A 14572-nucleotide genomic window follows, 5' to 3' on the forward strand; every position below is an offset into this window, starting at 1 on the left:
TGAAAGTGCACAAATCTGGGAAAATGAAACAAAGCTGCTGGACGTAACTTCTCGGGATCCTCCAAAAAGTCCACTGACAAAATCTTAGTAAATGACCACCATTTTACTAAGATTATATTTCATCCCATATCATCTCATTTCATTTCATCCCAGCTGATTAATGTCTCAAATTAATCATCTTCATTTCATTTCACTCCAAAATATCATTTTTCATAAAAATATGAATATAAATTAAAATAAGATATGACTTAAAGGTCTCAGTTACCAGGTCATTAAATCCCTTAAAAAAAGAAAGCAGGCGCATGCGCTATATTAGCACTTGCGATTTCGTATTTTGTATGCCATGCTCACATTTACCAAAACGACATGGTCATTGCGAATTCAATGTACATTTTCCCTCCTTTGAAATTGTAAATGTTAGTGGAATGCACATTACCCAAACGAGGTGGCAAATGTGCACATTTACCAGAAAATGTGTACATTTGCCGCACTATTTTTACTGGTGGTAGGACCTCTTGAGAGTCCGCGCGGGTAGGTACCACCACCCTGCCTATTTCTGCCGTGAAGCCGTAATGCGTTTCGGTTTGAAGGGTGGGGCAGCCGTTGTAACTATACTTGAGACCTTCGAACTTATATCTCAAGGTGGATGGCGCATTTACGCTGTAGATGTCTATGGGCTCTAGTAACCACTTAACACCAGGTGGGCTGTGAGCTCGTCCACCCATCTAAGCAATAAAAAAAAAGTATCTACTTTTACCGTAACATATATAACATTAAAATTGTGGAAATAACGAAGGATCTATGTGAGCTCACGGGGCTGAAACCGGAGTGTTACTAACAGTCGATTGTTGGTGTCAAGTGTTAATTATGGAAACCTGTTTAGTGTTTGTTTAACTATCTTTAATACACCATAATGTAATTCTAGTTTGTCAAAAATATATGAACGAATGATTTAATGAATGACTTAATAAATATCAACATGTAAACTCACGTCAGTCTCGAAGGCGGTTTCAATATCTCCCTCAGATTCACTTAATCCATTTTTTTCTGCAACGTCAAAAGCGAGGTCCGCGTCTATGGGACACTCGTCCGAGATATCATTATCTGTAAATGTTTCATTACAATTAAAACCCAACACGACCTTGAGCTAGAAACGGCTCGTACTCACGAGTGCTCACAGGCGCTCACTAAGCGATTTGAGCGACTCAATTCTGATGCACACAGTGTCCTAGGACCCTTCGAGCCGGAAGCGGTAATTGTTTGGGGGCAGGAGGCAGTCGCCAGACACGACCGAGCTCCTTCAAGTCTTGCAATCTTGCTTTGCATCTCTTTTAATTTTTTTTGTCCCCACCTAGTCGCTAGTAGCCTAAGAGGCTATTCCAGCTACGCCCGGATGGGTAGGTGAGCTCATGGGCTCAACCTGAGAGAATTTGCTAACACTAGTCCTAACAAGAGTAGTGCTTCGCAGAATCTACAATCGGATCGGAATCGCGACCCACCGAGAAGATCCGGCGTGAAACTCGATGGGTTCAAGTGAGGTGTTCCGATCTAGCGGAGTGCTTAGGTTATTTGGTGCGAACCTAACATCGCTATACTCACCGCTGTCAGAATGTTCACTTTTAACTTCATCTTTTACAAATAATTCTAGGTCTAGGTCCGTCTGATTGCAAATGTCGCTCGTTGTATACGGCACTTCATTGAGGAGGCACCCGGTGAATATCTGAGAGGGAGAAAAGGGAATTCGTTTGTGTGACCAACATACAGACAATACATAAAATGAATAGTATACAGTGGTGGTCATATAATATTATTGAAACACTTTTACGAATAAAGAAAGTATGGTAGGCAGCGGCTTGGCTCTGCCCCTGGCATTGCTGACGTCCATGAGCGACGGTGACCACTTACAATCAGGTGGGCCGTATGCTCGTCTGCCTATAAAGGCAATAAAAAAAAAAGAATAAAGAAAGTATAATTTCAAAGTACAAATGTTCCTTTAAAAATATACACATTCAATAATTAGTAATTATGCAATAATATAGATATTCATATAAAAAACTCATTAAATGGATATAAAATATAAAACATATCATAATTTTAATTACAAAATGAGTCTTACACATACAGGAGTTTTCTATTATTTGGACGCCTAATTAGAAACATTTAAAAAAAGCATCCATAGCTCACTCTTTTTTTAAAAATTGGAGCATAACATTTGTTTCTTGGCTTTTTCTATTATTATTTTGGCGGAAATTCAAAAGTTTATCTAAATTTTATTTTATTCAAAATGGGCCAAAAATTGTGACACGTCAACTAGGCCAAAAATAGTTAATTTACAAATAGATAATACGTGGGCGTACAGAAGAATAGCAGAGCATTGAAACTGTTCTGTTATGAAAGTTTTTAATGCAATTGATCATTATAAAATACATGGAACTGTTGAAAACGTTCTCAGAAAGGCTCGACCACGAAAAACCTGTCCCAGAGAAGATACGCTAATCGTTCGTGTTGCTAAAAAGACCCAATTGACAGGGTGGCAGGACCTCTTGTGAGTCCGCGCGGGTAGGTACCACCACCACCCTGCCTATTTCTGCCGTGAAGCAGTAATGCATTTCGGTTTAAAGGGTAGGGCAGCCGTTGTAACTATAGTTGAGACCTTAGAACTTATACCTCAAGGTAGGTGGCGCATTTACGTTGTAGATGTCTATGGGTTCCAGTAACCACTTAACACCAGGTGGGCTGTGAGCTCGTCCACCCATCTAAGCAATAAAAAAAATTTACCAAGGTTACTTAATCACGTTCTATGATTCGTTTTATTCATTTTATACATACTCTAATATTAATCACTTGCGATTTATAAGTAGTAGTTTTTTTTTTGTACACTACCCACTCGATTGTGTTGTGTTAACTATGGAAACCCTGCTTAGTTTTTGTTTAACTATCTTTAATACAACATAATGTAATTCTAGTTTTTATTTTATTTTATTTTTTATTGCCTTTGTAGGCAGACGAGCGTACGGCCCACCTGATGGTAAGTGGTTACCGTCGCCCATGGACTTCAGCAATGCCAGGGACAGAGCCAAGCCGCTGCCTACTGCTTAATACTCTCCACAAGCCTCGTTTGAAGAAGGACATGTCATAGCGCTTGTGAAACACCGTGAAGGGGAGCTCATTCCATAGCCGGATGGTACGTGGCAAAAAAGACCTCTGGAAACGCACTGCGGATGACCGCAGTGGCTCCAGATAGTATGGATGAACTCTACTCCGGTGGCGGGCGGTGCGATGGTAAAAACGAGATGCCGGTATCATCTCGAACAATTCCTCAGAGCACTGCCCATGGAACATTTGTGAAAAAAATATGAACGAATGATTGAGTGAATGACTAAATAAAATATCAACATGTAAACTCACGTCATTCTCGATGGCGGTTTCACTATCTCCCTCAGATTCACTTAATCCATTTTTTTTTGCAACGTCAACAGCGAAGTCCGCGTCCATTGGACACTCGACCGACATATGAATATCTGTAAATGTTTCGTTACAATTAAAATTCAACGTGGCCTCGAGCTAGAGACGGTTCGTACTCACGAGTGCTCACAGGCGCTCACTAAGCGATTTGAGGTCGACGACTCAATTCTGATGCACACCACTGTCCAAGGACCCTTCGAGCCGAAAGCGGTAATTGTTTTGGGACAGGAGGCAGTCGCCAGACACGACCGCGCTCCTTCAAGTCGGTACTGTTACGAGCTGGAGCTCAGAATAAATAATGTTACGCCGGTAAGAGCAACGTCATCTATCGTCGAATAGCAGAAACAAATATAAAAAGAATGGTAACATTGAGAACGCTCGAAAAGTAAAGTAACCCGCACTGAGAAGATCCGGCGTGAAACTCGATGGGTTCAAGTGAGGTGTTCCGATCTAGCGGAGTGCTTAGGTTATTTGGTGCGAACCTAACATCGCTATACTCACCGCTGTCAGATTTTTCAATATTAAATTCTTCTTTTATAAATACGCTATGCAGGTCCGTCATTGCATGCGGCACACCATTGAGGAAGCACTCGGTGAATTTCTGAAAGGGGGGGAAGGGAATTCGTTTGTGTGACCAACATACAGGCAACACATAAAATAAACATTATAAATGAACAGTGCTTCGATGTTGTCGTGGCCTGCGGGATAAGACGGCCGGTGCGTTCGTATAGAGCGACGCGGCTGTGCCAAGGTTCGAATCCCGCAGACAGTAACCGATTTGTCTAACGAAATACGCTCTTAAGCTATGTTCACAAATGACTTCCACCATGAAGGAATAGCATCGTGTAATATTTAGTAATGCTTTAGTATTACTGGTGGTAGAACGTCTTGTGAGTGCGCACGTGTAGGCACCACCGCCCTGCCTATTTCTGCCGTGAAGCAGTGACGCGTTTCGGTTTGAAGGGCGGGACAGTCGATGTACTGTAGAGCTGAGACTTAGAACTCTGTCTCAACTTGGGTGGCGACATTTACATTGTTAATGGCTGTTCAACAGCATCAGTGTAAGTTCCCGTGAGAATTAGATGCTTTTTCGGGATAGGACCCATGTCACTCTCCCTAATACTGTCACTTTATAAACATCTTAGTCCGTTGTCGTGGCTTCGTTTCAGCGTGAAAGAAGGACAAGCAAACACACTTTCACATTTATAATATAAATGGATTTCTATATATACTTCACTAACCACTCAAACACTAGGTCGAGACAACCTTAACGAATAGGGTTGATGACACATACCTTTTTGTCCAAGCTTATCTTACTATTTCTTTTTATTATCTTTTGAGTCCACCGATTACCGTTCGCCACCGCACTCTTGACGTATACCAAGGTATCTTCTTGTTCTTGTTCAACAGAACCGATGAAGTCTTCGATCACTGTAAATTACAATTATTTTTTTGATCCTCTAGATCAGCGGTCGGGGAACTTTTTTAATTATTACCCCAAAACATTGTTGTGTAAGTTGATATGACAACATGGCGAAGAACAAAAAAAAACCAAATTGCTTCTTTTTAGCATCTTTCATATTAAAGGCCCCATGATAATTTTGATAAGAAAACAATAACTAAAAATTTAACGATTCTAAAGAAGTTTCACTTCAATATATACTTTTTACTCACAAAAGTTTCATTTTTACCCCCCAAAATTTTATTTTACCCTATTTGGGGTTATTTACCCCGCTTCCCCGACCGCTGCTCTAGATGGCTCACCGCACATTTTTAATTGGTTGCTTAACTCCACGTAATGTGGGATAAGAGGCAGTAAATGATCCTTGACGATGCTTCTTACCTTCGTTTTTGGCTTTATCTTTTAAGTCTACGCTAGCATTTGGACTTCCAGAACAATCCGCGTTCGGTAAAATCTCGATGTACTCGTTCTGGCTGATTTCCAAACGCGACAGCCTGGACACTTCAGCCTGTAAATAATATATAACGTTTAAATTCTGAAAACATTATTGCCTTATGTTCGTCTTTTGAGGAGACAACATAATGCAGATTGAGATTTCGGTTTGACGTCTCAAGGTGGAGAATGGAGGTGAGTTGTTGTAATTCTAGGGTACCCTGCTGGTACATAGGGCCCTCACAAGTTGCCTCCATTTCACCCTGTCTTGCGCTTGCTCTTTAACATCGCTTTAGACCAGGTTTTCTCCTCATACGCGGTTCCCACTCAAACGCGATTGATGCTGCGTTGACTCCGCTGCACTGTAGTGTTTCCTATCGAACACTATTTGGCAGTGAAAGTAATGTGCATGGATAGAACCTTGAACCTGCACTAAGGTCGTTAGTCCGCTCGTAGCCTTCGTGTAAATTCCTCTGCAATCCCACTGACACTCGCATAACGAATTCATGGATAGCTAAGAAATTTGTTTCTTACACCGATCACTTGGACACCGGCGCTCGAGGAATGTTTTAATGCCTGTGCACACTCCGGCTTTCTCACATACTAAACACATACCTTACATATTCAAATACCTTTCAGGGAGGATTCGGTTCAACGTTCAATGCAACTACTTAACTCTGGTCCTCATAAAATTATATCTAGACTAGTTTTGCTACATGCAATGCAATGCGTCACTGCAAGCGCATTAGAACATTTTCAATGTCCTTCTTGAAGAAGTCAGGTGTACTGGAGCCATCAAACTCTTCAAAGTCATTTTATTTTGTCTTCCGGTTATTGAATATTTCCCTGCTAATAAGTTGTCCGAGCTTTGGATAAAGTAGGAGTGCGTAGGTGCAAGGTCTGGTGAGTACGGCGGAAGACATTTTGGTAGACGAGCATACGGCGCATCTGATGGTGAGTGCCAGAGGCAGGGCCAAGCCGCGGCCTAGGGTGCGAAGACGTTACCTACTGTACCAAGCAGCTTTTCTTTTTTTTTACGGGCAAAGGCCGAACCTCCAGGTATCCACGCCTAGGGGGCACGCGGGGTATGTAGGACTTGACGGTCTGCAAATGTTGGGGACAGACCAAGGGTATTTTTAGGGCCCTACCGTACCATGCGACTCCCCTTGCACTCTCAAACCCCACGTCCGATCTCCGCCCGGGGTTGGAACCCGGTCAGAGTAAGAGGGTTCCCGCGGTCAAAGCTACAACCAGATTCGTGGCGCAACCTCGACGACGCCGAACGACGACCCAGCGGCAACGGCAAGGCAAAAAAAACGGCACCTAGAGGGAAGAAGAGCTCTCTTCGCCCATTCCGCCCCCTCCTTCTGAGAAATGATGGACTCGCAGAAGTCGAGCATCGCCTGCCAGGACTCATTGCTTCAACTAAATAGCCTTTCCCCTTGATATTCTTAATTTGTTTTTTGTATACTACCCACTCGATTGTGTTATGTTCACTATGGAAACCTGTTTAGTTTTTGTTTAACTATCTTTAATGCACCATAATGTAATTCTAGTTTGTCAAAAAAAATAATTATAAAATTATTGAGTGAATGATTAAATAAATTATCAACATGTAAACTCACGTCATCCTCGAAGGCGGTTTCAATATCTCCTTTAGATCCCCAAAATTTATATCCCAAATTTTCTGCAGAGTCATCGACGAAGTCCGCGTCTATGACACAATCGTCCGAGATTCTAATATCTGTAAATATTTTGTTACAATTAAAGCCCAACACGGTCTCGAGCTAGAGACGGCTAGTACTAACGAGTGCTCACGGGCTCCCACTAAGCGATTTGAGGTAGACGACTCAATTCTGATGCATACCTGTGTCCAAGGGCCCTTCGAGCCGGAAGCGGTAACTGTTTAGGGGCAGGAGGCAGTCGCCAGACACGACCGCGCTCTTTTAAATCAGTACGGTTACAAGCTGGAGCTCAGAATATATAACAAGCTATTCGTCTATATATAGGTTAAAACTCAATTTAGTTATCACGACAATTGAGGGTAGTCACTTCAGTCACAATTCGCTGGCTTCGCATCAGGGCGGGACTGGCGATTAATGTTGGTTTGGTGAGGAACAATCAGGCTGCATCTCTCCACTGCTGGATGTAGGCCTCTCCGATAGTCTGCCTTCAACATCGGACCCCTTCCCGCATATCAGCGTTAGTCATCGGTCCACGGGGCAGGGGGATGCCCGACGCTGCCCTCACAGGTACGTGGTCTTACAGTCCAAAGCTCGTCTGCTCCATTGGCTTACGGTTCTGCGACACGTACATTCGGCCCCTTGCCACTTCATAACCGCAAGTTGTAGCGGGGGACCTCTTTCACTGCTTCAAACTACCCGACAATGTTAGGGAACTCCCTAGAGCCAAGAACGCCTCGATCCACGCCTATGATAGGTATCCTTCCGAGGAAAATCGTATTCGAATGCGTGTTCTACAATACCAGATGGTCTGATTTCTAAGAAGAACCTTTGTACCTTTGTGCCTTTGTACATAATTTTCCTATTACTCTGTACTGTGTCTTGTTTTCTGTGTGTACATAAATAAATAAATAAATAATAATAAATAAATAAGAACTCTCGCCCTCCCAACGGGTCTTACTACCCCTTACTTCGTACTCTCAAGTCGGATACGGTAGTACTATGCCCCCCTCGTAGGTCCCTCAGGCCGACTCGCGGCATTCAATGAGACGTGACAAAGAGTTCGATTGCAACCCGCACTAAACATTAGCTCGCTGAGTTTCTCGCCAGATCTTCTCAACGGGCCGCGATTCCGATCTGCCAGTAGATTCATTCGCATAGCAGCTACTCAAGCTATTCGAGTTGTTAGATCTTCTTTGGAGGCGCTCGAGTAGCTGTTAGCAAATCCCACCCCCCTGGCTGAGCCTCTCCTGGTGAAACTGGATAAGCCTCCGGGCCACCAGTAATCCCTCAATCACAAAAAAAACTTCATAGCCCATAACCTATATGTATAATGTATGTAATAATTAGGCTGATGACCGCAGAGACATGTAGAATTGGGATACGTGGCGCGTAAAATAAAACCGTAATACTTGTTTCAATCTATGAATGTTATTTTCCCAAATAATTCCCTTTATTTCCCTTTACTTATAATTAAGAATTAACTGACATCATTTTTTACACATCGCTCGTTTAATCTTTCTCGAAATCTTGCTTTACATCTCTTCATTATTTCTCTCTTTCTTATCGTTTTCTCTCGCTCGCACCTTAACGCTCCGTCCCGCGCTTTTTTATCATACGTTACGTTCTTACACGTTCTACAGATATAATGTCACAATTATAGATGATCGAGCGATGACGAGGACGTATGTTGGCTTCCGATGTGAGGCTTCAGTGTCTTCTCCATCTCTTCATATGCGTCACGTAACAGAGACAGCAATGTTTTTTTTCTGTTACCTATTCGCTGGTAGCCTAAAGGGCTATTCCAGCTTCGCTGTAATTGGTAGGAGAGACTTTACCAACACTGGCTCTAGCAAGAGCAGTGCTTCACTAAATTTACCATTTTAACACCGGATCGGAATCGCCACCCACCGCAATGATGAGGCGAGAAACTCAGGAGGGTCAAGAGATGTGTTGCTGTCTCGACCTAGTAGAGTGTTCAAGTTAACGGTTTGAACCCAACATTGCTATACTCACCGCGGTCAGAATTATCATTTTTATATTCATGTTGTACAAACATGATCTCTGTGTTTGTCGGTTTGCTAAAGTCGCTCGTTGCACGCGGCAAATCAGTGATGTAGCATACGGTGAATTTCTGAGAGTGAGAAAGGGGAATTCGTTTGTGTAACCAACATGCAGACAATACATAAAATAAACATTATAAATGAACAACAGTGCTTCGATGTTGTCGTGGCCTGCGGGATAAGACGGCCGGTGCGTTCGTATAGAGCGACGCGGCTGTGCAAAGTTTCGAATTCCACAGACAGTAACCGATTTGTCTAACGAAATACGCTCTTAAGATATGTTCACGAATGACTTCCGCCACTGAGTAATAGCGTAATTACTGGTGGTAGAACGTCTTGTGAATCTCCGCCCGGGTAGGCACCATCGCCCTGCCTACTTCTGCCGTGAAGCAGTAACGCGTTTCGGTTTGAAGGGCGGGGCAGTCGATGTACTGTAGAGCTGAGACTTAGAACTCACGTCTCAATTTGGGTGGCGAAATTCACGTTGTAACTGGCTGTTCAATAGCATCAATGTAAGTTCCCGTGAGAATTAGATTTTACATTTATAATTTAAGTGGATGTCTATATACTTCTGTAACCACTCAAACACTAGATGGACCGTATGTTTACCGGCTTATGCAATATATATATATATATTAAAAAAACACTGGAAAATTCGTTGACTTCGACAGCTTCTACATTAATATGTACAATGTCACGTGATTGTGATGTCTTCTAAGTAAGAACAATGTCTTTTTTAGCGTCGAGACAACCTTATCGAATAGGGTTGTCAACACTTACCTTTTCGTTTAAGCTTATTCTACTGTTTCTCGGCGGTATCGCAATGGACACGTTCTTAGTGATTTTCAAACGCGGCGGACTGGATACTTCGGTCTGTAAATATTCGTTTAAATTCTGAAAACATTAATGCCTTATGTTCGTCTTTTGAGGAGACAACATAATGCAGATTGAGATTTCGGTGTCACGTCTCAAGGTGGAGAATGGAGGAGAGTCGTTGACCAGATCTTCTCTTGCCACGCGGTTGCCACTTCGCTGCGACGTGATGTGTCCTATGGTACACTATTTGGAGGTGAGAGTATTGTGCATTAATAGGCGCTTGGACCGGCACTAAGGTAGCTAGCCCGCTCGTAGCCTTCGTATAAATTCCTCTGCAATTTCACTGACGAATCCATGGATTGCTAAGAAAGAAGAAGATCTCTCCATCTCCTGTTCCGCCACCTCCTTCTGCGGGTTGGTGGACGCAGAAATCGAGCATCGCCTGCCAGAACTCGTCGCTTAAACCAAATTTCTTTTCCTCCCTCGATATCATTAATTTGTTTTTTGTTTTTTTTTTTTTAAACAACCCAGTGGATTGTGTTGTCTTAATTATGGAAACTTGTTTAGTTTTTGTTTGAACTATCTTGAATGCACCATAATGTAATTCTAGTTTGTCAAAAAAACATGAACGAATGAATTGGATGAATGACTAAATAGATATCAACATGTAAACTCACGTTATCCTTGAAGGCGGTTTCATTATCTCCCTTAGATCCCCTAAATTTATCGCTACTTTTCTTTTCTGATGGGATGGGATTGAATCCCATTTCTTCTCCAGAGTCATCAGAGAAGTCCGGGTCCATTACACAATCGTCCGACATTTGAATATCTGTAAATGTTTCGTTACAATTAAAATTCAACGTGGTCTCGAGCTAGAGACGGTTCGTACTCAAGAGTGCTCACTAAGCCATTTAAGGTCGACGACTCAATTCTGATGCATACCAGTGTCCAAGGACCCTTCGAGCCGGAAGCGGTAAATCTTTGGGGCAGGAGGCAGTCGCCAGACACGACTGAGCTCCTTCAAGTCAGTACTGTTACGAGCTGGAGCTCAGAATACATAACAAGATCTTCGTCTATATATCGATTAAAACTCAATTTAGTTATCACGAAGTGAAGTCACAATTCGCTCGCTTCTCATCAAGGCGGGACTGGTGATTAATGTTGGTTTGGTGAGGAACATATCGTCATCAGGCTCCATCTCTCCACTGCTGGATGTAGGCCTCTCCGATAGTCTGCCGCACGCATCGGACCTTTTCTCGCATATCAGTGCAAGTCCACGGGGCAGGGGGACGCCCGACGCTGCTCTTACCGGTACGTAGTCTTACAGCCCAGAACGCGTATGCTCCATTGGCTATTGGTTCTGCGACACGTACATTCGGCCACTTTTTTTTCGGTCAGTGGGCCGAATCTCATACGAATCTTTTCCGTGTTTAGGGGACGCGCAGGGTATATGGGACTGGACGGACCGTAGATGTTGAGTGGAGACTGAGGGCCCAAGGATGTTTTAGGGCCCTTCCACCAAAAAAACGACTCCGCTTGCACTCTCTCACTCGACGCCCGATCACCACCCGGGGTCAGAAACCAGGCCGAGCAAGAGCAGTGCTTCGCAGAATTTACCAATGTACCATCGGATCGGAAACGCGAAGCACTGCGAAGATCCGGCGAGGAACTCAGGAAGCTCAAGAGATGCGTTGCTGTCTCGACCTAGTAGAGCGTTTAGGTTATCGGCTTGAACCCAATATCGCTATACTCACCGCGGCCAGAATTTTCATTTTTATCTTCATCTTGTACTAATCCACTCTGTAGTTTCGACGGTTTTTTAATGTCGCTCGTTGCACGCGGCAATTCATTGATGAAGCATAGAGTGAATTTCTGAGAGGGGGATAGGGAAATTCGTTTGTGTGACCAAACATACAGACAATACATAAACGAAAAATTATAATAGGTTGGGGAAAAAGTCTTTTCGCATTATAGTATGTATGAACTTGTAATAAAATCTCTGTGGCTATACTATTTGTATCTGGCTGGTTTGGGTTTTTATATATTTTATATTTTGGTTATCATTAAAAGTTTCAATTTTAAAAAAGATAATTCTAAATTCAAATTAGGAAGATGTGTGATTTTTATTTATTTTTCGTACTGTTAAGTTGAGTGAATCTAACGAAGAAATTCGATACATTTTAAAATTTTACTAGAAAAAAAGTACAAAATGCAACGCAAGGCGCGAAAAAAATTTGCAATGTTTATAGACCTAGTGCAGTGTCTGTGAGAGTAGCACAAATTTGGTTTAAGACTTTTCAATCCGGAAAATTTGATGTCAAGGATACACGTCGCTCTGGTCGCCCTATTACGGATAAAATGGATGCCATTTTTGAAAAAGTGGAGCAAGATCGGCATGTCAGTAATTACGACGTATATGAAGAACTGGGAATTGACAACAAAACAGTTTGGGCGCATTTGAAAAAAACTGGGTACACAAAAAAGCTCGATATTTGGGTACCTCACGAGCTCACTGAAAGAAACCTATTAAACCGTGTACTCATTTGTGATTCTTTATTACGACGTAATGAAACCAAACTATTTTTGAAGTAGCTGATAACTGGTGATGAAAAGTGGATCACGTACGACAAGAACGAGCAAAAAAGGTCGTGGTCAAAAGCCAGGCTTCACAGACTGTGGCGAAACCCGCGTTAACTCGCAACAAGGTGATGCTGTATGTGGTGGGATTGGAAGGGCATTATTCATTATGAGCTGTTACCACCAGGCAGGACCATCGATTCTAAACTCTACTGCGATTAACTGATGAGATTAAAGCAAGAAGTTGAAAGAAAGCGGCCGGAATTAATCAACAGAAGGGGTGTAGTTTTTCATCATGATAACGCTAGACCTCACATCTTTAGCCACTCAGTAAAAATTAAGAAAGCTTGGCTGGAAGGTGTTAATGCATCCGCTGTATAGTCCTGACCTTGCACCTTCAGATTTCCACCTCTTTCGGTGTCTTCAGAAATTAGGTAGTGTCAGGTTAACATCACGAGAGGACTGTCAAAACCAATTGTCGCGGTATTTTGATCGGGAAGCCCCAAAATTTCTATAGAAATGGGATCATGTCCTTACCTACAATATGACAAAAAGTTATCGAACAAAATGGTACCTACATACTTTAGTTAAATGTAAATAAACTATATTAAAAAATGTTGTGAATTTTCTTAAAAAATGCGAAGAAACATTTTCCCCAATCCAATATATGAACAGTGTTTCGATGTTGTCGTGACCTGCGGGATAAGACGGCCGGTGCGTTCGCATAGAGCGACGCGACCATGCCAAGGTTCGAATCCCGCAGACAGGAACCGATTTGTCTAACGAAATACGCTCTTGAGATACGTTCAGGAATGACTTTCGCGATGAAGGAATATCATCCTGTAAGAATAATAACTTTTTTAACTTCGAGACAACCTTAACGAATAGGGTTGTCACCACTTACATTTTTGTCCAAACTTTTCATACTGTTTGTCTTCAATTTCTTTGGAGAACTATGTAGGGATTTCTTCTTAGGCACTCTCCTGGCGTTTACCAAGGCATCTTGTTGTTGGTGATCAACAGAACTGCTCAAATCTTGGTTCACTGTAAATTACAATTATTATTTTTATTCTCTAAATGACTCGCTGTACCTTTTTTATCGGTTACTCGACTCCACGTAATGTGGGATAAGAGGCAGTGAATGATCCTTGACAATGTTTCTTACCTTCGTTATTGGCTTTATCTTTTAAGTCTCCGCTAACATTTGAACTTCCAGAACAATCCACATTCGACGATATCGCGGTGGGCTTGTTGCTGGTGATTTTCAAACGCGGCGGACTGGATACTTCGGTCTGTAAATATTCGTTTAAATTCTGAAAACATTAATGCCTTATGTTCGTCTTTTGAGGAGACAACATAATGCAGATTGAGATTTCGGTGTCACGTCTCAAGGTGGAGAATGGAGGAGAGTCGTTGACCAGATCTTCTCTTGCCACGCGGTTGCCACTTCGCTGCGACGTGATGTGTCCTATGGTACACTATTTGGAGGTGAGAGTATTGTGCATTAATAGGCGCTTGGACCGGCACTAAGGTAGCTAGCCCGCTCGTAGCCTTCGTATAAATTCCTCTGCAATTTCACTGACGAATCCATGGATTGCTAAGAAAGAAGAAGATCTCTCCATCTCCTGTTCCGCCACCTCCTTCTGCGGGTTGGTGGACGCAGAAATCGAGCATCGCCTGCCAGAACTCGTCGCTTAAACCAAATTTCTTTTCCTCCCTCGATATCATTAATTTGTTTTTTGTTTTTTTTTTTTAAACAACCCAGTGGATTGTGTTGTCTTAATTATGGAAACTTGTTTAGTTTTTGTTTGAACTATCTTGAATGCACCATAATGTAATTCTAGTTTGTCAAAAAAACATGAACGAATGAATTGGATGAATGACTAAATAGATATCAACATGTAAACTCACGTTATCCTTGAAGGCGGTTTCATTATCTCCCTTAGATCCCCTAAATTTATCGCTACTTTTCTTTTCTGATGGGATGGGATTGAATCCCATTTCTTCTCCAGAGTCATCAGAGAAGTCCGGGTCCATTACACAATCGTCCGACATTTGAATATCTGTAAATGTTT

At 42.3% G+C, this 14572-nt stretch overlaps 1 protein-coding gene across 50 annotated transcripts in view; it reads right to left on the bottom strand.

The window, feature by feature from the left end:
• Positions 1–14572, bottom strand: part of LOC114246679 (uncharacterized) — an 85909-nt gene that overhangs the window by 28887 nt on the left and 42450 nt on the right. For 45 of the 50 annotated variants that reach the window (XM_089731328.1, XM_089731323.1, XM_089731310.1 and 42 more), the window contains 11 exons: positions 14409–14560; positions 13663–13810; positions 13402–13541; positions 11675–11792; positions 10598–10749; positions 9885–9977; positions 9058–9175; positions 6985–7103; positions 5309–5435; positions 4760–4896; positions 3967–4066 (listed from right to left, as the gene is read on the bottom strand). In XM_089731328.1, coding sequence (XP_089587454.1) covers positions 3967–4066; positions 4760–4896; positions 5309–5435; positions 6985–7103; positions 9058–9175; positions 9885–9977; positions 10598–10749; positions 11675–11792; positions 13402–13541; positions 13663–13810; positions 14409–14560 — 1404 coding nt within the window. Of the gene's footprint in view, positions 1–991; positions 1105–1599; positions 1721–3408; positions 3522–3966; positions 4067–4759; positions 4897–5308; positions 5436–6984; positions 7104–9057; positions 9176–9884; positions 9978–10597; positions 10750–11674; positions 11793–13401; positions 13542–13662; positions 13811–14408; positions 14561–14572 lie in introns of all 50 variants that reach the window. The other 5 variants (XM_089731287.1, XM_089731305.1, XM_089731299.1 and 2 more) reach the window with 3 other exon arrangements.

Source organism: Bombyx mandarina, chromosome 11, assembly GCF_030267445.1.
Source record: "Bombyx mandarina strain Sakado chromosome 11, ASM3026744v2".
Classification (NCBI taxonomy): domain Eukaryota; kingdom Metazoa; phylum Arthropoda; class Insecta; order Lepidoptera; family Bombycidae; genus Bombyx; species Bombyx mandarina.